Genomic DNA, 26,211 nt, shown 5'->3' on the forward strand with positions numbered 1-26,211 from the left:
GATGTGGTATAACTTAGTGGAAATTCTAACTAAGCTGATGAGTAAAAAGATGCTGTGAGAGATACATCAAATAACAGTACAGTTATGACAATTTTTTGAATGTATTGCTAAATATTCCAAAAAATATTTACCATAGCACTTTAGTAGTCCGTTGAGTTTGCAATCCATAGCGACACTAACTGATACACTTTACCCTCAGTGGTTCTTGATGAACAAACCGCGTAAAAACTGCAAGTTGCACCTTTACTGGTGAACTGGCCCATATATACTATTTTGCTATACCCACCCACACTGACACAACAAGGAACAACATTCCACAATGACTTCTTTTTGCATCATTCATGTTATGAGTGTCTTTTTTTTTTTTTTAAAGTCTTTCGGCAGAGGTGTGACTTAAATGCTTAATGAGCATCTGCAGTGTCAGCACAAAATGCAAACTGAAGATAATATCTTGCTAATAAGGTTTACGAACAACAAACACAGAGTAAAAGAAGTCACCCACCAGTGCAAAATACAAAGATAAAGTATAAAACATTAAATTATAATTTCACTATAAACCTTGTATCTTTCAAACATGGGGGGGGGGGAAACACTAATATGAATGAGTGGGTTTGATATTATCAGGTACATTATCACCTCTTCGTCATATGTGATACCATCATCATTTTCCACCCGACCACAATTATAAAAATATTCTCTTTCACTGACGATCCCCTCAAAAACTCGCCCACAGTATCCGCTGCCAGTTACACTGGAAAACCTTTGATTCTTCTGACGTCCTTTTTAAATTTATTTCCAAAAGTTGCTGATGCGGTGGCAAGTATGAAACAGTCCACTATTCTCATCAACATTCTGCTAGCTTCTGCTTAAAAATTTCATTGGTCAATCTTCAAACAGGTGAATGCACTCTGACACTGTTAATTTTTGAGTTGTAAACACTGGATTGGGTTTTTTCTTACCTTTCTGACAGGAGTTTTTCCAGATCAGGTGCACAGTTTTCCTCATGTACCCCAAGGTCCCATTCTGGTTCCCCTTTTGTTTTGCTGCTGACAGATGATGCTGAAGAAATGTGACGGGTTTGTTAAATCTTCAGTTGAATCCACCCAAAGAAATCAAGTTATTATTAGGCCAAAATTTCCAGATTTAAGGAATAAGTTATGACATAAGCCCCCTTTTATCTCTTTCTGGGGTGGAGAGAATTACTATTACTTCCATTTAGACAGTGCTTGTTATGCCCCACCCTAACCCACAACTTTGAGGTGGGTGGATGGCTCTTGGAAAATCAATGGTATTAAAATGATAATCATCATCAATCATTTGTTCCTTGCTGTCAAAGCCAGAAATAGTCAGTCATCGTAACTTCATGTATTTGAGTCATGAGTAAGATATGACGTTTCAAGACGTAATTTTGCCTTTCCCGAGGTAGTCAACATTTGTTTGAATAATCCAACTCACTCATGCCAAGCAGTCAACAAAAAGCCCGTATTTTCAATACTTTTTATTGAATGAAGCAGCACAAAAATTACAAATGTTTACAGCATACTTTTACTTCAAATTGTACAAAATGTAGTTGTACCAAAGAAAACATCTACGTGATAAGCTAATAGCTAAAGTAAAAGTTTATTGTGCAAATAACAAAAAAAAAATAAGACATAGTGTTATTGACCTTGGGTAATGTTATGGTTACAAAATGCTGACCTTTCAAACAACACTTATCAAGCCTACTGTTATGCTTGACAGCATTTGTAGTAGTTTTAATATACTACCTGCACATTCTTTTCAAACCAAAATGTGTGAGCCCTATTGTCAAAAAATAAGTTGCAATCAGTTGCCTTTTGCGTGAAAACTAAAACCTGCCTCACATTTTAAACTTCACACCTTCAGTTTCACAAAAAGTAAAATTAGAATTCTTACGAACGGCCTTTGATGTGAAAGGGCTGATCAGACACGTTATGACATAAACATTACTGGAAGACTGTGTGTTTATAGTACTGGTGAAATGTATGAATATGTTCTGCTGTATGTAGCAAAATCATGTTACAAACAACTCAACTTTTGGCCATACACCACAAAATTAGTCCGACTTTGTGCTTGTGAATTCGAATGTGCAAGTGTGTGTGTGTGTGTGTGTGTGTGTGTGTGTATGTGTGCGTTTGCGTTAAGGAGTGATTGTGCATTTGGATGTGCACGTGTGAGCCTGCGGGCCCCCTAGGACTCAGTGCATCCTGCCTTGGATAGGTAAGACAGGAGGCCTCACAGACAAACTGTTTGTGCACACCGTAGGGAAGCGCTTCTGGTGTTCATGGCAAGTTCGTATTAGTTAATACTGCTGGCGATGCAGTGCTAGTCTAGGCACAGAGTTAGCCTCCCTTCCTGCTGCCTTGCCACCCCTGGCCACTGGAGCTGGAGTGAAGGAGGGGGGCGGGGGGGGGGGGGGCCATATTGAGCTGCTCATCCAGCTCAGATGGGACTTCAGATATCAACTGGTGGCTGGTTCTTTCCTCTGATGCTGAAGCATGTCTGTCACACTCACTATATCCTCCTCAGGGACCTAGAAAATAGTACAGAATCAAAAGTTAAAGCAGTATTCATTGATTTTTGGCCACTTGTGGTAAGCGGATCAAGTTCTAAACACAAAACTAACATATTATCGCTTTATATAGTTAATATGGACAAACAGTATGCAAACAGTGTTATGAACGTGTTAGCAAACAGTTGCCTATTTACACGTCCATCATTTTTTTCCTTTTTCTGAGATTTGAATGCAGTCGAAAGTTTTTGCAACTTGTTTGTTGTGCGGCTTAAGAACTGATAGTCTTTGTTAGAGTGTTGCAAGATCAGGTAACTGCTGTACACCTGTTTGTCCGTTCAAGTTGAATGTGAAGCATAAGTCAAAAATCCGATAAACCAACACACTCAAAACAATAAAATACTGATTTCCGACTGCCAAAATCTCACTATTTAAAATAAATACAGTTCTGTTTTGTGTAGAAGGAACAGTATCCTACAAACAGTAGTTTCTAGGAAATCCATTGGTTTTAACTGGAATTTACACCCAACTTGACTGAAAATAAAACGGTTCTGACTCATTCCTGGAAATATGAACATGTCATTGGCTTCCCATCATCCCATATGCACATGTTCTTTCACATGTTGTAGTGACATAGTTTTGTTCTGCTGTGTGAGAAAATGTCCTCAACTATTTCTGTTATTATGACTACTGAGTCAAGCCCTTTGTAAATGACTTTTCATTCTTCCTCTTTTAGCTGTGCAAGTTTGTCCCAAAAACTTAAATTTAACTTAAAGTTTAAATGTATTTCTCAGAACTGCGAAAGCAGAAGCAGAACGAGGATTTAATTTTTATCAATGGTGGTTGTTATTATCAGGCCTCTTTGTGGTTAAATGTAGGCAGTTTACAACTAAACTAAGCTTAAGGGGAAAAATTTGTGCGCATCACGGGGCTGGACTGGGGGACAGAGCCACTGCTAGCTTGCTGACAGACGGTTGCTGAGCCCCGGCGAGCTCTACAGGAGAGAGCCAGTCGGGGAGCAGAGTCTAAGAGTCCTGCATCACTGCTGCTGCTGTCTTCTGGAAGAATAAAACACCCGATTCTGCTCTGATCCGGAGCAGTTTAACGGCAGTAGGAGTTTGTTTTGTAAAGTTTTGAGATTAAGTGGATTCATCTTCAATTTCGCTTCCTAGCTACCTAGCTAACACCCGAGTCACACACCACCTCAGCTGCTGTCAATATTAAACATCTTAAATGCCAGTGAGTTTATATAATTTTAAAGTTACACAGTGAGTAGATATATATATATATGTCTTGCGGACAGACCTGACAAAGGATGAATTCAGACTTTTTACAAATCGACATTATGATGTAGTTATTTCGGCATCCTTTTGATCCATTTATAGCATAATCTATGTTTATTTACACTCAAACCTGCTGTTCTGAACAGGGCTGTTTAGACAGGATGAGAAGGCTGCTGTGGTGCTTGATCCTTGTGGTATCTTGACCAAAGCATGTCTGATACATTTTTATTAAAACTCCATGGCACTGTGTTAACGTGTGGAAAAGGGGTATAATATGGCCCCTTTAATGACATCCTGGGTGGTGTAAAACAATTATGAAAGTGAGTTACACATTCATCTCCGAAACATTTAGACAGTTGCCCAAAAAAGCAGTAGTGTAAAAAAAACAAAACAAAACAAAAAAAAAACGGATGAATGAATGGATGTGAAATACCCAATGATTCAACATCATGACTAAATTTAACTTTGTTCATCTTTTATTTTATTCATCTTTACTCAGTGTCTGGTGATGAGGACGGATTGAACAGACTATAATCAGACTATAAGGTTATTCCAATACGTCACATTGTGATGCAAAGAGATGGAGATCAGATAGTCTATGATAAGTTTCTGGGTAACAGCGAACACATTACCTATATAAACATTTCTTGGTAATTTTCAAGATAACACACATGGCAGGGGTTACTGACTAAGTTGGCAGAGAGATACAGATACAGATATATTTATCAAAACAGTCATTTTGTGCTAAATAGGAAGTACCAACCAATACTAAGATAATAAAACCACACAAAAACTGCTGTGTTTCAGTATCACATATGTTGTAAATTTGTAAATTTTTGCACACCACAAAAACACTGACATGGCTTTACCAAGTTAGTTTAATTGCCTCTCTTAGCCTATGTTTTAAAAATGCTTATACTAACCTAATACATAATAACATCTGGGAGAAGACTACGATGAAGAAGTCTTCATTTTTGCCTAAGCTTTTGAACAAATCTTCTCTATTCTGTAAAAACATTGTAGTAACCAGATTACAAATGACAAATGTATCTTGACACATCAACAGAAGGGTTACACACCGAGTTGGACATCAAATTAAAGGGCAAATGTATGACTTTCAGAATTTCTTTGGGCAAATTTGAAACTCAAACAAGCATGTTTTAGACAAAGAGTCAAAACACATTGATAGAAATGCTTTTTAAAAAATAATCTTGTCAGGTCAAGATATCAGGGTGTAGTCATAAATGCTGTATAAATTCATACCTGCATCATATGATTATTAAAATCACATACTTGCACAGTTATGCATTCATAACGTACGCCTTATACTATTTGTATCAAATCTACAGACAAACTCGGATCAGTAAAAACACCCTTAAAATGAATTTCAATCCCCTGCTTTGACATTCTTGCTGAATAAACCTCAGAGGAGTGCTGCTGATGTGACATAAACTCTGTCTTAACCTCATGTGGGAGTTAATTTTAGGCAGATAAAGTCTGAGATAAATATCTGAGTTAGGTGTAATACATTTTAGAGTCACAAATATACGCATCGAGTTGCAAGTTTAGACTAATTTTAATTTTGGTGCACTGACGTTAGGATGCGTCACTATTCCACTGATAGCTGCCGGTTATCTACAAGTGCAATGTCATGAAGATGTGAGACTTACCAGAGCATGGTCGAAGCTGAAGGTGCTTATGTAATAGGCGGAAATGTCACTGTCGGCGAGAGGCTGAGATATCTGGGCAACAATCCCACATTCATCTGAACAAAGAAAGAGTGGAGGAGAAATACACTGAAATTACACACACACCTCTGAATCAAGAATCACAATCATTTGCTCATCTTGTGTTCCGCCTTTTATATAACTCTGCATCAATTCAAGAGTCAACATGCATGTGAATTAACTATGCTATAAACTACAAAAAAGTAAGAAAATTGCTTGTACTGCGACAAAAAAAAAAAAATCACAAAAAAATAAATACAACTGCAATTACATCGCAGAAAAATTGAAACTTGTAAAACTATATTTTTAGAGGCTTTTTGAAGTCCAACTGACACATTGAGGAATTTGATTTCACATAGCGTTTCAGTCACACGTTACAGTGTTTCAAACTGCTGGTCTGCCCGTTTTAATCTCACGAAGACGGTTAATCACATCAAGGGTTTTATAGATGATAAATAGGCGCTGAAGAAGACTCTGAATCTGTTTTGTGTCACCAGAAGTTAACCTATAAAGATTTCTGATCTGATTAGTGGCACCAGTCTGACATCAAAGGACCCGAACAGAAGTACGACCCCCGTACAGTATATAGAGTAAACTACCACATTTTGAGGCCTTTAAAAGGAAGTGGTCTTACCAAAGCCCAGTGGTTGACCCCCTATCCGCACCATCCTCCACAGCTCTCCAGAGGAGCTGGTGAAGAGAAGATCAGCAGGAAACCTAAAACACAGAGATCAACCCCTGATTTCCAAGCAACCGAGTGCACCCGTTCACAACCGTATGTGACAGACAGGGAAAAACCCTATTACAGTATTTGCATAAGCCTGCAAATGCAAAGATGATGGAACAGCATGACCCCCACAAAGCACTAACCCACCAAAAACAGGATGAAAGTTAATTTTAGTCAATTGTAGTAAATGTAAAACTATTCTGTTTAAATAGAACTTAAAAAAAAAAAAAAAAGTTTTCAACTCTGTACTGCTTTTGACATGGAGCTGAACAGTTCAGTGATCATACACCTGATTATGATCATGTGTTTTTACAATCTTCCAACTTCCAAAACTAGCTTCAGTAACAGCTACTTAGGTTTATTATGGTTCACACAACTTGCTTTGCTAAATCAATCTTCGTAAACTAACACCTGATAATGCCAACAACCATGCGTTTGGTAATGTTATGACTAATATGGCTAAATACAAATAACTGTGGCATCATCTTGTGGCGCTACAGTCATGCCGCTACAATCTGTGGTATCAAGCATTCGCTTTTTTTTTTTTTTTTTTTACTCAGACATCCTTAATGCACAGGAAGTTCTTTTCTGGATATTTGTCATCACTCGCACACTTGATTTGCCCTGATACTGATCCAGGATAAAGGCTGGATTACAACATTCACTCTACCATGGGAGATAACGAGTTATCTGAAATAGATACAGTACATCCTTCACATATAAGCATCTTCACTAATGTGTCAGATGTGGTCTGGGTCAGTGTGAGAAAGTCGGTTAGAATACTTACTGTCTCTGAGCCTCGGTGTCCATCACCAGTGAGATGTAACCATCGATGAGGGAGAAGGAGAAAAACTTGACGCAGTCCAGGTCCTGGCTAGGAGATGACTGCACATCCTCTTTGGGACTAGAGAGACAGAAACACATTCGGTAAGACTCAAGAATAATTCTTGAGAATAGGAACTAGAACTGAGAATTTAAAGCGCAATTTTCACACTTCCACTTCCATGTGGAGCTTATAAGTGTAATTTAGTGAATTTAAAAATAGTATCAATAATGAAAAACTCATATTAAATCGTATTAGTGCAGATCAACTGATGTGTTATAATTTCCTGTGTTGATATCTGCCGTGTAAAAACCATCACAAGCGAGTGAGCTGCTGTCTAGTCTGGGTCATGTGCTGCCATCTTGTGTTTCAAACAAGAACTGCAGTGGTGCGAGGAAACGTCACCTGCTGGAATAGAAGAGGACGTCAATTAGTGTGGTGGCGATAGATGGCAGGGTGTCCGGGTCCAGAGACATGACACAGAATTGGTTCTGGGGGATCAGCACTGGGTGAACTGTGGGCTGGATGGCTGGGAGGAGAAAGGACAGTGTTGGTTTGTGGTAACAGCTGAAAAACCATAAAAAACAAATAGAAGTACTGTACATATGTTATAACACTACATTTTTCTTGTATTTTTCTATTAAAAAAATATCTTTTCAGGCATTTCTAAAAATGTACTTCTTAGTGCAGATGAAGATCCCCATATTTTCTGATATTACAAGTCATGTGCCCAATTTAACTCATACAGGAGTTACTTTAAAAGATAGGTTCAGTTTTTTTTGTCTTAAAACAATAGTCAGGCATTTAAAAGTTTATCTAAAGATAATATGAGGTTTCAGCAGTGTTAGTTAGTCAAATAAAGTGGATATGTTCCACAGTTACAGTCTTTTTAGTAAAAAAAAAAAATCCCTCTTTGTGTCTCAATGGACAGTGTTCTCCTGTACAGCTGCAGCGGAAGGACCTTAACAAAAGAGGAAATGTGGCTCTAAAAAGAGTAACTTGAGAAGATATTGACCTGATTTGATTAATTTGGATGGCTGAAGCCTTATACCTTCAAATAAACTTTTAAATACATTTTTGCACACATGGAGGGATATGGATTTTGTCCCCCACCTCTTATATATTGAAAGTGCATTATGAAGGGATCTCTTGATGGTCAGTACGAACAGGATTACAGCAAGAAAAAAAACATGTGTCAAAGTTCATTTGGGCACCTGACTATTGTTTTAGGACAGACCTGAGTAACTGTGAACCTATGCTTTAAAAAAGGACAGAGGCATTGTTGCAGTTGCAAGTTTTTGGCTTTACCTATGATGGTTTTAAAGTAAAGCTGAAATCTTGAAACTGAACAATTTTTTATGTAAATTTACTCATATTTGTGGATCTCCTCGCATTTTAACAGACAGTTTTACAAGTTTTATGTAAAGCATATTTTGTGGTTGAATTTGGCTAGTTAAATTGTAAATAAAAGTCTAGTCTGTGCATTTAAATTGCATTTGACAATTAATATCCATGTTTCATAATTAAATGAATCATTGGCTCTTAAAAAGAGGTTCAATTAGCATGGTTTGTACCATATTCTCACTGATAATACCCCTCCTGCTCTATTGTTGCCTTCCAAGTTTATGCAACTTTATTTTAAATCTTCAGTCTTGCAGATGAAATTAGTGAAACCTATGTTGCATTTAGGTCACAACTGTGCCCACATGTCATGTTGGAGATGCAGAGATATGGAAGACTCTGACAGGGTGGACACACTTTGCAGGATGATTGTAAGTACCGCTCTCATTGTACAGCATGTTCTGTACTTCGTGGTGATGTAAAAATAACTTCCTGTAAAAGGACAAACTAACTGCAGTTTAAACATTTGTTTATGTTTGAAAGCTTCTGTGGACCCGGCCTGTTTCATTGTTTCATTATTTCATTATATGTCATGCATTGCAAAGTTTGTTTAAGTAGGCAAACACTGGCTTTGTTAAGTACAGCAGGTGTCCTTGTCCAGCGGTTCCTCTTGCTATAAATACATATTTCATTTCACTCTTCATTATGCCCGTCAGGGCTGATTGTTGGAAAAAGCCGAGCTGAAATATTAATTAACCACTTACAGGCACACTTGTTAAAGTAACTTTATACTTTTTATGTACTTGGTACGTTTTGGTTATTTAACATCAGTAATTCTATGTTACGCAGGTATATTTTGTAGATTTTGAGACTGCATTAAAGTTTGCTTTGAACCTCTTTTCTCTTATCAGGGTTACTCTGAAAAAAAGGCACTTAAGGCTTCCAAGTTTCATGTCAACTTTTGACAGATAGGCCTAATAACTGTTCCCGATAGCCTCTTATTTCTTACATACTGCAACACTGTGGCAGCGCTGCTGAGTTGGAAAACAGTAACATCAAAGAAGAACAGTGTTGTCAGCGCTCACACAAGCTGCATTAATGAATCAATAGGCTGAATCTCTTGTTTATGTCTGCAGCTTGATTACAGAGCATGAGTTGAGGCGACAGAATCCTGCTGCTTATTTTACACAGAATGCACAGCATGGCTTAGCTTTCCCTAGCTGCTCACATGCTGTTCACTCTTTGCGATGTGTTTTGACGGGGGGGGGGGGGGGGGGGTTTATCTTAAAGCAGTTGAATTCGATTTGAAATTTGGGGGGACTTGACTGACGTTTTGATGAATGGGATTTAGTTTGCTTGCTACATGTAGAATCATACTTTCTGTGGGAAAAACACATGCTTACCTGCTGTGGCAGTAATGTTTCATGCACAGTTTTGTTTCTAAAGTGGTTTATCAAACAGCTTTTATTTTCTTGTACATTTGAAATGATGAGTAAATGTGAATTTTATCACAATGCTGACTTAAAGGTGCCCTGTGGACTTTTCTTGTAAACAAACTTTCTGTTTACATTCAGTGTCACTCACCAAAACCCACTGTGTATCCTTAAGGTCTAACAAATGTGCATTTATTCCTCATAAAACAGTTGCGTAACCACTACATGTAGATTAGTGAAACAGAGCGAAAGCATTGGCGAGAATATGTATTGCATCAGCCATGTCCTCACGTGCACACAAGACAGACAACAGGGACCAATTCATGAAAAACATTGCCCCATAGCGCTACAAGTGGTCAAAAACTCCACAGGGTACCTTTAAGAAGGCAGCAGCAGTTGTGCATCTAATACTGTATTATTTAATAAATGTATACACAAAATATTCATATTTAAGCCATAATGTTGGTGCCTTATATTCAAAATTGAGCTGTGTAGTGTTACAGACAGGTAACCCCTACCTTTTTAGGCACAGTGCCAGTCATCTACAGGAAAATGACTCATATTCTTTATCAGAAATGACAGCATCTAAAACTGTCAGGTCTCTTATTGCGTAAGGTGGGATGTATGCGTGACAAATTTCTCAAGAAAATGTTTTGTTTTTTTTACTTTTGTCTTCAGATGAGCTGTTTTCGCACATTTACTTGAGTTGTTTTCAATGTACGTCATCTCACCTCTACACACTGTCACAAGTCTAATTTAAGCCACATTTTAAATGTGTAAGATTTACCAAAAATACCAAAGACGTAAGTGAATTCATACTGAACAGGACCGTGACCTCTACCTTCTTTGCCGTTCTTCTGGAGGCCGTTGGCAACATCCTGACAGTGCACTGGGACAGACTCTCCTCCCACCTCTCTGTAGATATTAAACTCCTCTTCCAGAGTGGTCACGACTATAGACAAGTCTTTCTCTCTCACCTACGCACACACACACACAAAAAGTGGGACATAAGTATTGATGGGAAGACTGCTTACTTTTTCATACTGGAACTCACACAACATGTCGACCATTAATATACTTGCTGACACAAACGTCTGTCAAGGTGTTATTTATTTTTGCCCACTTAACACTTTTCCATGTAATACATCAACTAACTTTTAGTGCTCTCAGCTCTGTCGGGTATTAATTCCTTATCTGCAAAATTGGTGAGTGGACAAAACGCAGAGAGTGTGGCTTCCTTTGTCTGGCAGTGCTCAGTGGGTAAAAGGCTTCTTTGTGAGATTAGAGTTCAAGAGTTTTACTACATTTAGAGAGTTTGAGAAATTGCTCCATATATCTCTTAATTATACAACAGTGAATAGTTTAGAGTGCCTCCTCCATTTTTATAAAGATACTTGTCAGTACTGATTAGACCGGAGTGGAATACAGTGCTCTAAAAAGTAAAATCCATAAAATAGATGGGACTCACCAGGATGAAGTCGGTTTGATAAGTGGAGAGCATAAAGACAGAGACATGTTGCTGAGCCAGCGGGGCGATGACCGACTTTGCGATCTTGGTTACGCCCACAGCCTGTGAGCTGCTGGAGGCGTTGCCGTTGGAGACGACATTGAGGGGCAGCCAGATGGAGCTTTCTACCTGGAGGTGCTCGGAGGGCTGGAGCTCTGGATGGGGTGAGGGAGAGGAAGGATGGTCAGTCAGTCAGTCAGTATATGCACAGTATGAATGTCTATATGCTTATGTGGAAAAAAAATTGTCTGTCTGTCTGTATTAGAACTGGGATAAATATTTGACTTGATTCGAAAAGGTTTCTTTTAGACATCTAGGTTAAAATTACTGTTCCAACAGCATTTCGGTGACTGCATTTCAATGTGCAGATGCAAAATGTAGTCATTTAGATACTGTTGAGGGAACGGTTATATGTAACCTAGATGTCTTAACTTTTTAACCAAATTTAGCCCAGTTTTAAAGGGGCAATCCGCTCCATTTTTTTGCACTTAGAAGCCAGTTTACTCTTCATGGCCTGTACTACTCAGTATCCAAAAAATGCAACATAATGTCCTCTGTGACTCTGGAAGGAGCTTTCCAAAGTCTCATAGATGGGGCATTTCACAGACATGGAGGTCAGGGACTAAAAGTCAGGATATAGTGGCCTTTTTTTAATGTATCTCTTGCAAGTCTCATAATTTTATGGAAGTGCAACTATTTTGTTGGGGTGCCCCTTTATCTTAGAGGTCCAGATGTTGTTTGACGTGCAAATCACCAAATCAGTAGTTGCTGGATACATTTATTCCATCTGCCTCACATAATAAAATAAGCACTTTAGAAAACAAAAGGGATGTCCCCATGAGGAGGAGCTCATTCTGCAGGTGCAAAACTTCCCTAATTGTGTGATTGATACAGAATACCTGAAACTGCTAAATACAGGAGGATGTAAAAAATATATATTACATTGTTGGTTAAACTTAAAATGTAGTTTGATGCAAATAAATTGTTCAATTTGAGTAAAACCAAATTTATGGTTTTTGGGAATCAAAAAAAGGAGGATGATGTCATAATACCTCCAGATGGAGTTTATACAGAATCCATCCAGTATACGAAATCTAACTTTGGGGTATAATCATAGACCGTAAGCTTTCTTGGAAACCTCATGTAGCTTATAAAAAAGACAAAAGTGGCCAAACAAAGCAAAGTATATGTTGGATTATAAGGCACTTCAAATGTTGTATTTGTGAAGAGGTGTGGAGCAGCTTATATATATTATAAATAAGGTGGACTAATTCAAGGGAACAAACCAAAAGACTGTTTATCAAGACAAGAGTAATGAAACTGAAATATTTTGTTGAATATAAAACTTTGTTAGTTATGTATACAGCCAAAAGCAGATTATTGCCTGTAAATATACAAGACTGGTTTGTTTAACAAACAGTTGATTATGATCACAAGGAAATTTCCTTTTAAAACTTAGTATGCACGTACTACATTCAAGCAGTTGTGTAATTTCAGTGTGTGGAGTCAAAACTGTGGATGGGGAATCATTTCAAAATTCATATATTACTATGAACTCTTGTTCATTTTAAGAAAATGTATACAGACCAAGTCATTGGACAATATGAGCTTAGCGAGCAGTGTTCATGTTTTAAGTCTTCTGCTATTGGTCGTTTGGTTGGAAGTGTTGGCAGATGCATCTATGGTAGAACATTTATGTTACTTGTTTTGAGAAGGGGGCGGGCAGGTGATAAAGAAGATTTTGCTTCTCCCTGCTCTGTTTTAATGATAGAATGTGTACAGTGCATTTGCAGATTATATTTTGTGTAAAAAAACAAAATAAATGAATGAATGAAAAAAAACTTTAAAAATCAACACTACGTACATCGCCAGTAGCAAGTTTACATTGTATGAGTATCAATGCCAAACAAGACAACAGAACTGCAAAGAAGCCAAATCATCTGTGCCAGAATTGCAGTGTCAAAGGTTAAAAAAATAAAATAAAAAATTGCAAAATGATTAATTTATATCTTTATACATTTATCAAGCGGAACGCCCTTGATAAAAGCCTGACAGAATTTGTTAAACACAGACAAAACCGCACAAGTGAAGAGGAAGCTGAAATCAACCAAGATGTGACAGATGCACCGTATAAAAGGGGGCTGTCACATTGCCACACTACTGGTTCAAAGCAAAAGGAGCTTTTAAACTGATTATGTAACTTCAGAGTCAAAGCCCCTTTTCATGAAGTGTTTACAATGTTTTGTTTAACACCTGCACCTAATCACAACTTTATAGGTAATATAATGTGATGTAAGTGTGATGTACCTTCATGTTGATAAAGGTGTAAACTATAAGGCAGCTTTAAGTGACTGCTTCCTGTTGTTTACTGCTCAGTATAACGCACACTCACTTCCTCTCGCCCCAGCCCCTGTTTCTTCCTTTGGCGTGGAGACCTAAAACGTCCCTGCTATTTATATCGCACAGCGTCACGGGTAAAAGTTATGCCCAGGAGAGTCCTACAGCACCTACACCACCACAACGTGCCAGGACGTGGAGTGTGACCTGATAGCGGTGCATTAGTGTGCGCACACACATACGCGTGGCTCCTAGTAGGTGGTAAGGGGGGAGGGGTTAAAAGTCAAAGTTCATACAGTGGTCAGACATGGTGGTAACATCCTGAGTCTCTGAGCCAAAATGGAAAAGCAGGATATTTCACTCTTCGTCCCAAAACAAGACCCGGGTTGAAGCTGGCAGCTACCTTGGAAACAGGTGTCTATCCAGGAAGTAAACAAGAAGCTGGAAGGATGTGATACTAGGGTGATAACTTAGAGACACCAGAAAATTTTATCAGTGTCCCTTACAGAGGACTGTGACAATAACTACATTACTGCGACACCGCAGTCATGTGATGCCTACCGCAGGGCTGAGCTTGTTACCGTCATCACCACAAAATATTTGTATTTCAATTTTTTTTGTTGTTGGTGAAAGTTACAGGAAACGGAAAGGTCCGTGAACCCGCCACAGTCGCCGGTTGCGTGATATTCACAGTAGCTGGCATGGGGTCTCTGCAATCGTCCTAACTGGCAGCACGTGCCTAGTTACAAACATTCAGAGGTGCACGACCGAGTGCCACGACAACTTGTGAAGCCTTTGCATTCGACACAAAAGATTCAAAAGGTGTGATACCTTTGAATCTTTTTTGGCGTGTGCACCTTCGTGCCAGGGACAGTGCGTTGAGCATAAACTTAAACAAGATGGACATGTTCAAAGGACGACAGACCGAGAAAGTAAACAAAGACTGGAAATGGTAATAAAGAAGATGCCATTTATTTAGTGGCGCTTTATCTCACTTCCATACTATATATACAGTATCATATCTACTGCTTAGAATTAGTAGAATGAGTGCCATATCAGTATTCGTTTCACAATCATGACGCATTCACTGTTTTATATCAGTTACCATTACTCATTTCACTAACATGGTGTATACACTGTTTTATATTCATTTTCATTTCTGGTTTTGGTTTGACTTTGTTCTGTGGGGGTTAATCAATTGTTACAAACCAGAGTAACTGGCAGTGTGCTTTGTTTGCCTTATCATATGGTGTTTTATGGGGCAGCCTCATTATAATTACAGTTTCCTTTATTAAAAGGATGATGGGACAGGATGCACACAAGTGGCACCACTGAAGTTCCGGTAACACTCATTGACTTCTTGCCTATTCACAGAATATTTTGTTTTATACGCCCCCCGGAGTTTTGGAGAATACTGCAACGTACAATGCGTTGAACATAAACACCTCTGTGCACATGGTGTCTCATGTGAGTAGAAACAAGGCTTGAGTGTGGATGGGCCCATCGCTCTGCCTCTGATCGTCTAAAAGGCGCCCACACATGATCTGCGATAAAACCGCTCTATGCTGACTGTGCCATTGTTTTCTTATGGGGAGAGTGGTGGCCCCCAGCTAGGTGGATGTACTTTCCTTGGCGTGGCATACCACTCAAAGTTCAAATTATTTCAGCTTTGATCTTGGTTGCCATGTTTCAGAGTTCCCCAAATTCTATAACACAACATTGAAAACATACCACGATCTCACCACGAAAAGTAACGCATAGCTCAAACGCATCATACACAAAACGGTCTGCGACTGCAACTGATGGTATCTAGAGAAACTAAATGTTCTCCCTGCCAAACTGCTGGAATATGTTGCTTTTTCAGTGTAGTAAGAAAAAATCCATACCGTCACAGCCTTACTCTTACATAACAAGTCTAAATGATAGATACATTAATAGCTTCCTAGCACTTCATACACTGCTCGACTGCAGAGCGAAGAACTTCTAAATATTGAGTAGGAGGGAAAGGTTCCCTTGTTCGGTTGAGATGCATCTTCATTTAAAGTCTTGGAAACCTTCAGAGGAGACACAAAACTTTTTGTTATGGTCCATTCCATGAACTAAAAACATTACCAAATGGTGTCTTCCTTCTGCAGTGAATACTTCTTTTTCTTTTGCTTTACTCCCCTTCAAAAGGCCACTGTTCTGGTTGGCACAATTTGTCACAGAAGCCCCTTGTGGCTTTGCTACACCAGCTTTCACCTCTTAAAATAGGCACTCAGTTAGAAGGAGAGTGAAGGAGACCGAGAGAGAAACGGAGCACCCAGAGGCAATATATGCCTTTAACAACTACATCTGTGTAAAAGGACTAGATGAAAATGGCTGGATGGTAAAAGGATGAGACTATAAAATGTATACAGATGGATAGATTGCTGACTGTCCCAAGAGTGTAAAGGGGGAGAGGAGGGTGAGTTCTACAGGCAACACTGATAGAAACTAACAAATATTTTAATCATTAAATAATCGATCCATTATCTTTCTGACTGGTCTGATGGTTCACAATATACTAACAATTTCAAAAATATTGGCAAATATCCAAAGTGCTGTTTTTTGCTTTCAAGAAAAGTATATTTGCATGGGTGGCGCTATTAAGAGGCTTGGGGAAGCTTAGTTTTCCCAAAATTATCACTGAAAAAGTTGAACCTTCAACAAAAACTTTTTTTTTTTTGGTCAGCAACTACTGGCGAACAGGCTAAGCCTTATCTAAATTTACTGCTGGCTATTGGGCACCCTACACTGCATACTGTTTAAGTTAAAATAATGAAAACGCCTGTCAGCAGTTCAGCGGTTGAAAAGACAGCAACACGTCATGTAGCCCTGAAGTTAGCGTCAACCTGACCAGGCTCATTTAAAGCGGACTGACAATTAAGTGGCGGCTGTGGCTCATGAGGTAGAGCGGTGTCCACTAAACAAACGCTAATGTTTCGATCCCCGACTCCTCCTGTCCACATGTCGAAGTGTCTTCGGGCAAGTTACTGAACCCCTAATTGCTCCTGATGGTTGTGCCAGCACTCTGCGTGGTAGCTTGCCACCATCTGTGTGTGAGTGTGTGTATGAATGGGTGAGTGAGCAGCAGAAACATTGTAAAGCACTTTGGATAAAAGCGCTATATAGGCAGCAATTTACCATTTAAGGTAGACCAGCTGTTCTCATTTTAGTTTCAGTGACAATCTCAGCCGCCCCCACCATTGCTGACTTTCAGCCTTCCAAAGCATGATGTCCTAGCACTGCTTATGTATATTTGTGATTTGACACTATCTTGTGCACTCAACTCCTTATAAATTGTTTAATTAAGTTTTTTAACCACAAGTGCAACTTGAACTTTCTACACAAAAGAAAAGAAACTGTTTTACCCTAAAATCTGTACTTGACCTTTATAAGTTGGAGGCCTGGAGCAGCATGAGCTAAACTGCATACAGATAGCACTCACATCCACCACCTTTCTCTGTCTGTGATATTTTACATCAAAGGGATGAGAGGGTAAACAGGTCTAATGGTGAGTTAGGGCTAGGCAGTATGGACAAAATCAAATATCACAATATTTTTGACCAAATACCTCAATTGCGACAATACTGTAGGGATGACCATTGGTGCTTTTACAAACTATTAACACAATGACATTTCTTATAAAAATCATCAGTAATGTGGATATAATGACTCATTGGGTAAATGTAAATAATAAAAACAGCTGGGACAGTCTGGTAAGTTCAGAAAATGACATCACTTTACTGTAATGCAGCCTTTAAAATCAGGAAAAGACAACACTTATGCCGAATCGCGATATTATGATATCCAAAATCTATCAATATAATATCGATATACTGCCCAGCCCTAAGGTGAGTCCAGTTTTCTTTGGACAGAATGCTCACTCACTGGTGTTAAAGAGTAATTTCCGGTTTCCCATGTATATCACCAGAAAAACACCAGAAGTAATTTAATCAAACAGGTTAAATCTCTCATTGAGGAGTGATTCAAAGCTTTCAGTGCTCTCGCCTGTGTGTGTACACCCATCCTACCTCATGAGGTCTGTGAGGGGAAAGAGGAAGAAATTAAGTTAACAATAGTCTGTCCCATCCTGTTACCCAATTCAAGACTAGTTTTAACCATGTTTTGAGTATGTACAATAGTGTGTTCACACAGAAAAATGACTGGGTGAACAAAGTTGTGGTTTGATAATGTGAAAGAAAATTGAATAATAGGTTATCATTTTATAAATCTTTTGTATATATGTTACAAATGTTTTCAAACTAAAGAGTCAATGTCATTGTCATTTTGGGGATACATGTTGGTGAAGAAATCCTACTCCTAGACTAGTTGAACTCTTGACCCTGTTTCTATCTGAGGATTGCTTGCTGACCTCTGGGGTTAGCTAGAGATATCTTTGTCTTAAGCCTACTGTTTTAGAGACCATACTTGTTTGTAAGAAGGTGTAGCGGTTTGTGGAAGTGTCCATTTATGGACCAGACTGTTTTTAGCTTTGCTTCTGGAGAGGTATAAAGTTGTCTAGTTTGGTTTCACAATCTTTAGAGAAAGGGCCAGCTGAACAACATACTTTCTCTCCAAAAATACAAGATGATTGTATTTTTGTTTGTGTTTGGACATTTGTATAATTGTTACTGATGATGTGATGGATTGTACAGTGTTTACAACTGCTTCAACAAGTAACAATGTTTAATACTTTCTTTACGTCTCCATGTGCTTCTTTCTGAAAGAAAATTCCCACAACAATAACATATTGCATGATTTTCTGTTCGTACAAAATTGTATACACGTTGCCACACAGTTTACTATGAAGATTCATACATAGTGTACACTTTGCAGTGTACAGTGGCCAGTTGGGACATGGACATAGTGTTGTGATGGCAATCACAGTTTGGGAGGACAAACCCCTGCCTGATAACAGTGATGAAAGATATGTGTGCACATGGGTGTTTTACCTTTGAATCCTTCCTCATCAAGGACGACTGTGTAGTTCTCTGGCGTCTCTGTCAAGCTGAAAAACTTGCATCTGAAAACAGGAGAGGAAGCACAGATGGAGGGAGGCATGTGGTTGGCAAATGAGAGAACATGAAAGCAGGAGATAAGGAAGAGAGAGGAAGGAGAAAGAGAGAGGAAGAACAGTGTTACTCATTTGCATTCAACAAAAAGGTTCAGATTTTCATAATAACAGCTACCAGGAATCAAGTAAACGGGGGTTCTCTAAAATGTGCACAGGGTTCCGTGCTGGCTGTCACTCAATTACCACAAGCACAAGCTCAGCATTATGCCAGCATCTATCCTTTGTCTATAGCAAATGGTGGGTAACAAACCAAAGTGGGGCACTGCTTCAGTTAGGAAAACCGGGCAACACCACTCTAAATGTGATGAGACATGAGCCCCTGAATTCCCTTGGATGGGCATTTTCATCTATAATGAAAAACAAGTTTATAACTTGCTCACATGTCTATGCACAGATACTACTGTGGTCTGCATTTTGCAGGCTTTGAGTCTGTGATCTTTAAAATGTTACCTTTCGTGGTTTTCCTCTAACTTGTTCTAAAAAGAGAGCTACTTGGGTTAAATATTTGAAAAGGGCAGTTTTTGCCAGCTGATATGCACCTTTGGGGTTAAAAATTTACAAAGATAACAGAAGGAAAGATCACCCTTCTTAATTGGATCTCAGAATTTCTCTCTACAAAACAGAACCCTTATATCAGATTATTATAATTTACTGTACTTTCTCTCTTTGGATAGTTGTTATATTTGCATCTTCATCAGGCTTGGAGCCAAAAGCATTTTCTTTCAAAGGCTGTTTCTCGGTCTGGCAGCAGTGTTCAGTTCCATTGAATGTTGCCTTTGTGAAATGTTGAAAAAGGGTAGCAGGACAGCAGGGGTAAAAAGGGAAAAAAAAGTAAATAGGCCCATGGGATTTGGTATGGTTTGAGGAGAGAACCGGGCAGTGAAGCACAGATTTTCATTTATCATATCAGCTTTTGAGGCCAACACACTTCAATACTATGTCCAAGTTTCTGGACATGAAAATTATTCTTGTTCTACATCCAAAGATGTATCTTTAGTAGTGTAGCAGCAAAAACAAGGCAGCTGGAATATATTGATATATTAGGTGAGCTGCAGATTACTGTGTAAACCAGGAGCCAGACTTGCTCTGTCACTTTCTAAGCAGGTTTCCTACCACTGTCAAGACTCTTGTTAGCGTATAATACAGTTGGAAGTTTGAAGTCGATGCTAGATGATGGGAGTACTTCCAAGACTTGGATGGGCATGAAATTCTCACAGTTTAAGCATCAGTATAAAAGGATGAGCAACTGTGTTCTTTGATAAAAATTCAAACATACAAGCCTGCATATAGCCTATAAAAACATAGGGAGAAAAGTAAACTACACTGTCCATCTTTTGCGTGGATTACATTGATAAATTACTCTTCGTGGCTTTTTACTCGCAAAGGTTTTATTGCAATTATGGAAATATAACGAGTTTAGTTGTTGCAACTCTAGACACGGACCAAGTATTTATTAATTGAATTAAAATGTGCTATACTGGGATAGGTGTCTTTATCAGGGTATGAAATGACCTAGGCTATATCAGGATATGAGATTTTCGTCATATCGCCCAGCCCTAAATTTAGCAACTATGGCCCAAATTGGGAGCAAGCTCTGATCCACCATGGCAGTGGTGACTGGGGTTCATTGTGTGTAGGGTGCTGTAATATTCAGAGCCTAGTGCAGCTTCAAAGGCAAATATCTGACTTTTCTTTTGATATCCATCTCAGTAAAGTTGTAAAAGACGGAATTAAAGCTTTCAGAGGGGATGCCCACCAAGTATTGTGTGCAAGCATCTTGCAAACTACCTACATTTGTTGCTTAAAGCAAAAAAGAAAACATCTGACTTGCAGTAAACTTGTTCAAGTTCAGATAACTCCATTGCTACATGGATGACCTCTCCTTGTTTTCTTTGAATCCCTAAAAAGGAAGTACAACATATTCCTGTTTTCTTAAAATGTCTCACTGGAGGTACACCTTCCTCTTCCTCTGCTTATCAGTCAGCTGAGGCTATTACAGTAGAAGCCTGAGTGAGACCGCCAAACTCTTGACTCAGCAAAATGTAATCCCTGCCATGGGATGGGACAATCACCCCACAGAGAGACAAAGAGAGAACACTGTAACACCAGCAACCAGCTGTGCTAGCAAGCTCAGCCACCCCATTGTGTTATAATACCCCCCTCATTTCCCGTTGACCTTTCACCTTCCCTTGCTTGCAGTTTCCTGCAGGTAGTGCATGCCAAGCATCTATCTTGCAAGTGAGAACGACCAGGTGCTTTATCTCGGAGCTTGGAGCTTTTTATCGCATATGGTGTGTTTGTGGAGAGGACAGTGCAGGCTTAGGTTTTGTTACACCTGCAAGTAAACCACCACATTGGTTGTATGCTGTCAAGCAGCTTGAGGGAAATGCAACTGTCAGAGAACTGTACTTGTTTGATTTCCTGTTTGTGAGCTACATATAAGACAGAAAAGAGGCCTCACTGAAGTATCAGTTCATTTTAAATATTGACAAGCACAATAGAAAATTCATTTGCCAGATATTCTCTTTGTAAATGCTATTCAGCCCACTTCATAACTCTAACAGGCTAAAGAAGATTGCTTTTACCTACAACTGCTACACCCCTGGATTTTTTTATGAAATGAATAGAAACTAAAACTTGATACGTCTAACTGCAGAAATGCAAAATCAATTTACTTCCTTTACCGGAAATTAAATGAGTGTAGTCTTCTCTTGTAACAAAAACAACACACTGAGATGCACGACTAAGTAGAGCAAATGCAGATAAAAGGTCTTAAGGACAGTTTTTATCCAAGTCTATATGAATAACATGCCACAATGCAAACATGCCATATGTAGTTATTGGTTGCTGTAATCATTCCTCTTCTTCATACTGTTGGGTATCCACAAAATCCACAAGCCTCATATTAGTTTCAGCTGAACTTGAACTTGGAAGAGTCCTGGATTTTTTCCTCGCCCCTATTCCACACGACGGTCAACAGAAAATTAAACTGACAACATCCTTCATAATCATTGAATCAACATTTTATCAAGCACAATTACAGAACATTCACCAGCTACAGCTTCTCTAATGTGATTTTATATCACTGTAAGTTAAATATCTTCCCTCAAATCTTCAGTTTTGGACTGTTAGATGAGCAAAACAAGTAATTTGAAGACACTACCTTGGGCTCTGGGAACTTGCCAAGGGCATTTTTCTATACTGTCCCAACATTTTATTTACTGAATGATTCATTGAGTAATCAAATATGAATCAATAGTGGCAGCCTTACATGTTTGTACAGCACTTTTTTAACAACGGCCAAGCCTGTGTTATCACTGGCGATAAAGAAAAACAAGCTCCTTCTATTGAAGCATGAAGGAACATGAAGAGAAGGAGTTGGAAAATAACCAAAAGAGAAGCAACAGGTAGTGAGGAAGCAGTGGAGAGAGGGTGGGGGGGTGGGGATGAAAACCAAGCACACAGAAGTCTGGACTTTGATCCAGCTGGACAAAGCAACGGGTGGTAGCGGCAGTGAGGGGTGGTGGTGGTGGTGGTGGTGGTGGTGGAGTGTCTGCAACTGATGCTCCAGCTGAGGAAACATGATAAGAGCGAAGCAAAGTGATGTTGTTGCAAGTGTGAGCAGTGAGCCTCGAGCGATCTTGGGACCATCGTCAGTAGATGAACAAACTGTCTGCTACCTTCGCAGCTTGCTACAAACCGACCTATAGCTTTCTCACAGGCGCCTCTTTTTTCAGAACAATGGGGAAGATTTTTTTTTTTTTTTTATTCAAATCCCAGCTTGTTATTAGAAGAAGGGGGCAGCCTTGTGTAAACGAGGGGAGCGAGAGCCCCAACCTTGACAGATCACTGAGGCAGACAAGTGGAAAACTCCCTACTGGGTTTCTGGCTCAGTTGAGGCATTGTTCCAACCCATGCTCTCGTTAGTGAGCCGCTGAGGAGAAAAAAAAAAAAAAAAAAAAAAAGAGGACTGTGTGGAGCCTGCAGGGTTGCATCCACGGTACAGTGGGACTGATATATCGGACTGATACTGGGCTTTGATCGTTACCACACCCACAGACTGCAAACAACAGCACAAGACTAGAAACTCCTAACATCTATCAGTATTTTTCAGCCCATCGTGTGATGATATATTTTCATCCTCGGGTTTAGTGTGACACATCTACTGAAGATACAAGTCCTGACCCTGAATCAAATGTCCTCACTTTTGAGAATATTTGACTTTTCTCATAGCTTTACATTTAGATGACCTTTAGTCTGAATACGGACCAACACTGCTGACCTTTACAGATTAACAGTGTAGCTAACAGTAGGCATGCTGTGCCTCATCAAAGAAAGGTCTTCATTTCCTGATAAGGCGAAGACAGTCTTCTGAGCACTGTCTTCCTCAGAGACACAGATGTCTCACGCTTATTACTTTAGTTGTGTTGATGATGTTGGAGGAAAACCTACCTTTTAACAATTTGGGATAACCCTGGCTTCTAAAAAAGTGATTACCTCCTTAAAATTCTGCTCAGGATTGCTTTTGAATCACTTTGTGCTCATTCTCTGGGAGTTGTTCTCTAATGAATAGCTGGGGCCTGAAAAGGGGGGGAGATGGCTAAAACCAACCCAGGCAATCGGGCTTGTTTTTGCTCCACGATTGTTTTGGGTTGCCATGAACTCAAACTTCTGCACCACTCCCCATTCTGCATCGCCTATAGTTTGACCAATCCCTGCTACAGAAAAAGAACAGGAAAAACTAAGCAAAACACGTCCACGCCACAGTAGGATAACACAACTCCAAAGCATGCACGACAACACGCTGAAAAACAGACAGGCCTGCTTATCCGAGAAGTGTAGCCTGCATGCTTTTTCTAGTTCGTTCTGGGTTCAGCCTATTTTCTTTTCAGACGCTGCACGCTTAACAGAGCCTGTTAGAATTATCATGTAGGCTCATACCTTTGAAATGAAATAAATTACAGACTGACTGTGGATCTAAAGGCAGTTTTGCGATCATTGAGGATTACTCATTATGAACCTGTCGTCCTGTACTATAGGTACTGATGCAATTGTGTATTATTCACGGTGACAAGTTGTTTACTTAGTGGTGTCTAAGGTGGTGCAAGTCATCATGACACCATGTAACCAGTATGGACATGTAAAAATACTGTATTGCCCAATGCTGTGAGACAGATGAGTGCTGATAGGTGCGGCTAGGTGTGAACAGATGTGAAGCATCTGACAGAAGAACATATATTTAAATCATTTTGTCAGTTTTAAGTGACAAAATACAGACATGTTTTCCAGGGTCACGGCCCACGTATGCAGACATGGGGCAAGTGCTGCTGCCTGGTAAACTGATTATTGAAGGGCTGCTCTGTAGCTGATACATGTAGGATGCTTACGATAAGCAAATCCTCGAGGACACAGCGTGATATCTGTGCTTCAGACGTCACAGAGCACAAAGGCGATCAGGAGGAGGAAAATCTCCCCTGATATTTGCTTACAACTTATTTCTAACTTGACATGGTAGCAGTAGCTGAGCCACTGCCCGGGCCTTCATCACGGGGCAGCTTGAAGACAGATGTTGAGCTCTTCTTCTAGCCATGCATATGTGGGGCAGCCAGAGAGCAATAAACAATTACATAACAATAGGAGGATATCCAGGGATTAACTGAAATCTGGTACTAAATTCCGACATGAAATCCGGTCAACTTGCAAGCTAGATGTTTGCTTTGGATGGAAGAGGGCAAGTTTGTGCAGGAGAAAAGAGTGAAAGGGCACTTCATACTTTATAAGCTTTTTGATTAATGCTGATCTGATCCTGTTTGATGATGGAAGCAGCATGCATACATTTTCCTGACTACAAAACAAATGCATTTGAACATATAGACTGTGTTGACTAAACTGCTGCAGATTTTTGTGCAACCTAGTTTACTGGGAAACATAATGGATGCAATCATATCTTCATTGTTTGATTGTATTCCCCAAGCATTTAGACTCATACGCAGATTCCCTGATGTTTTAATATCTGTCATAAACTACTTTAATTCCTTTCAGCTACATACATTGCCTTTAATTCATGGTGGCAGAGTCGGGCATGCACAGGCAAACAACCAAATAGTGGCTCAACCACCCAGTGAATGAAGAGGCGCTGTAGGTAATCTCATACATCCGACTGATTCATACCGAGCAAGACAAACATCTGACCCCGACCAATGAGGTTTCTTACCGTGTCCTGTTCCGGAGGAATATCAGTTTTATCAGGGGGTGTGTGAAATTCACCAGCCCATTCTTGGATATGCTGGTGACCCGTAGCCTGTGGTCCAATATGTGCAAGTCCATATTCTCGGTTGCGAGCCGTGCAGTCTCCTGTGTGTGTGCATGCGGTGGAGAAAACGCCTTCCTAGCTGAGTGATTGCATTCAAATGTTAATTATAGGCTTGGATGATGAGCATTACAGACGACACAAACAACCGCGTCCCGCCGTGCTCGTCTCGCAAAACGAAAAACATCCGACGCAATCCGACTCCGGTCTTGCTGAACCACTGTATATTCAAATAAAAAGGGACAGCCTCAGAAAATGACACGCCTCCCCCTCTTAAAGCTACAGGCGTATGATGTTAAATGTCTCATACATGTGGTTGTGGTGGTGAGGTGTAAAGGCGCCAGCAAGCAAAAAAAAAAAAAAAAAAAAAATCAAGTTCCGGTGTTGCACCGTATTTGGTGACCCATCACTGACCTGTAGTGTTGGAGGAAGTACTCAGATCCTTTATTTAAGTAAAAGCATCAATACCACAATGTAAAAATACTCCATTATAAGTAAAATTCCTGCATTTAAGATCCTAACTAAAGTATTATGTAAAAAGTACTGATATATTATTATAAAATTAGTACTTTTACATTAGTACTTTAAGTAAATTTAGCTGGTAATACTTCTGTACCTTTACTCACGTAGGATTTTAAATGCAGGGTTTTTTCCTGTAATTAAGTGTTTTTACATTGTAGTATTGATATTTTTACTTAGGTAAAAGGATCTGAGTACTTCTTCCAACACTGCAGGTCACAGAATCCGATGGGTCACCAAATATAGTGTAACACCGAACAAATGAAAGTCAGACAAAAAAATGACTGAATGGTTTGAAGCTCTCATGGTACCACTTGTTCAACTTTTGATGCTATAAATAACATACAATGATATGTTGGAGCTATATTTGTATGTCTACTTGCAACCCATTGACACAGGGATAAAATCTGAGTTGTGAACAGTTTTTTTAGGCTGAAAAGTAAAATTATGCAACATTTAACTAGAAAAAGGGAAACATTTGAAGACTAATTTTATCCCTTGTGGGGGTCCTGCCCTCTGGGTTGGGAACCACAGATTTAGACAATAGTGAGCTTCCAACTTTTTGGAAACAGTTTG

At 39.4% G+C, this 26,211-nt stretch overlaps 1 protein-coding gene across 1 annotated transcript; it reads right to left on the reverse strand.

The window, feature by feature from the left end:
- Positions 1–1,483: 1,483 nt before the first annotated feature.
- On the reverse strand, positions 1,484–25,448 carry castor1 (cytosolic arginine sensor for mTORC1 subunit 1). The gene is made up of 9 exons (XM_044330357.1): positions 25,021–25,448; positions 18,685–18,755; positions 11,333–11,526; positions 10,706–10,841; positions 7,496–7,619; positions 7,055–7,171; positions 6,175–6,257; positions 5,484–5,578; positions 1,484–2,551 (listed from the first exon to the last, which is right to left on the reverse strand). Exons 1-9 carry the CDS (start codon positions 25,131–25,133, stop codon positions 2,480–2,482), a joined length of 1,005 nt encoding a protein of 334 aa, XP_044186292.1. The 5' UTR covers positions 25,134–25,448; the 3' UTR covers positions 1,484–2,479.
- Positions 25,449–26,211: the final 763 nt, after the last annotated feature.

Source organism: Thunnus albacares, chromosome 2 (assembly GCF_914725855.1).
Source record: "Thunnus albacares chromosome 2, fThuAlb1.1, whole genome shotgun sequence".
Classification (NCBI taxonomy): domain Eukaryota; kingdom Metazoa; phylum Chordata; class Actinopteri; order Scombriformes; family Scombridae; genus Thunnus; species Thunnus albacares.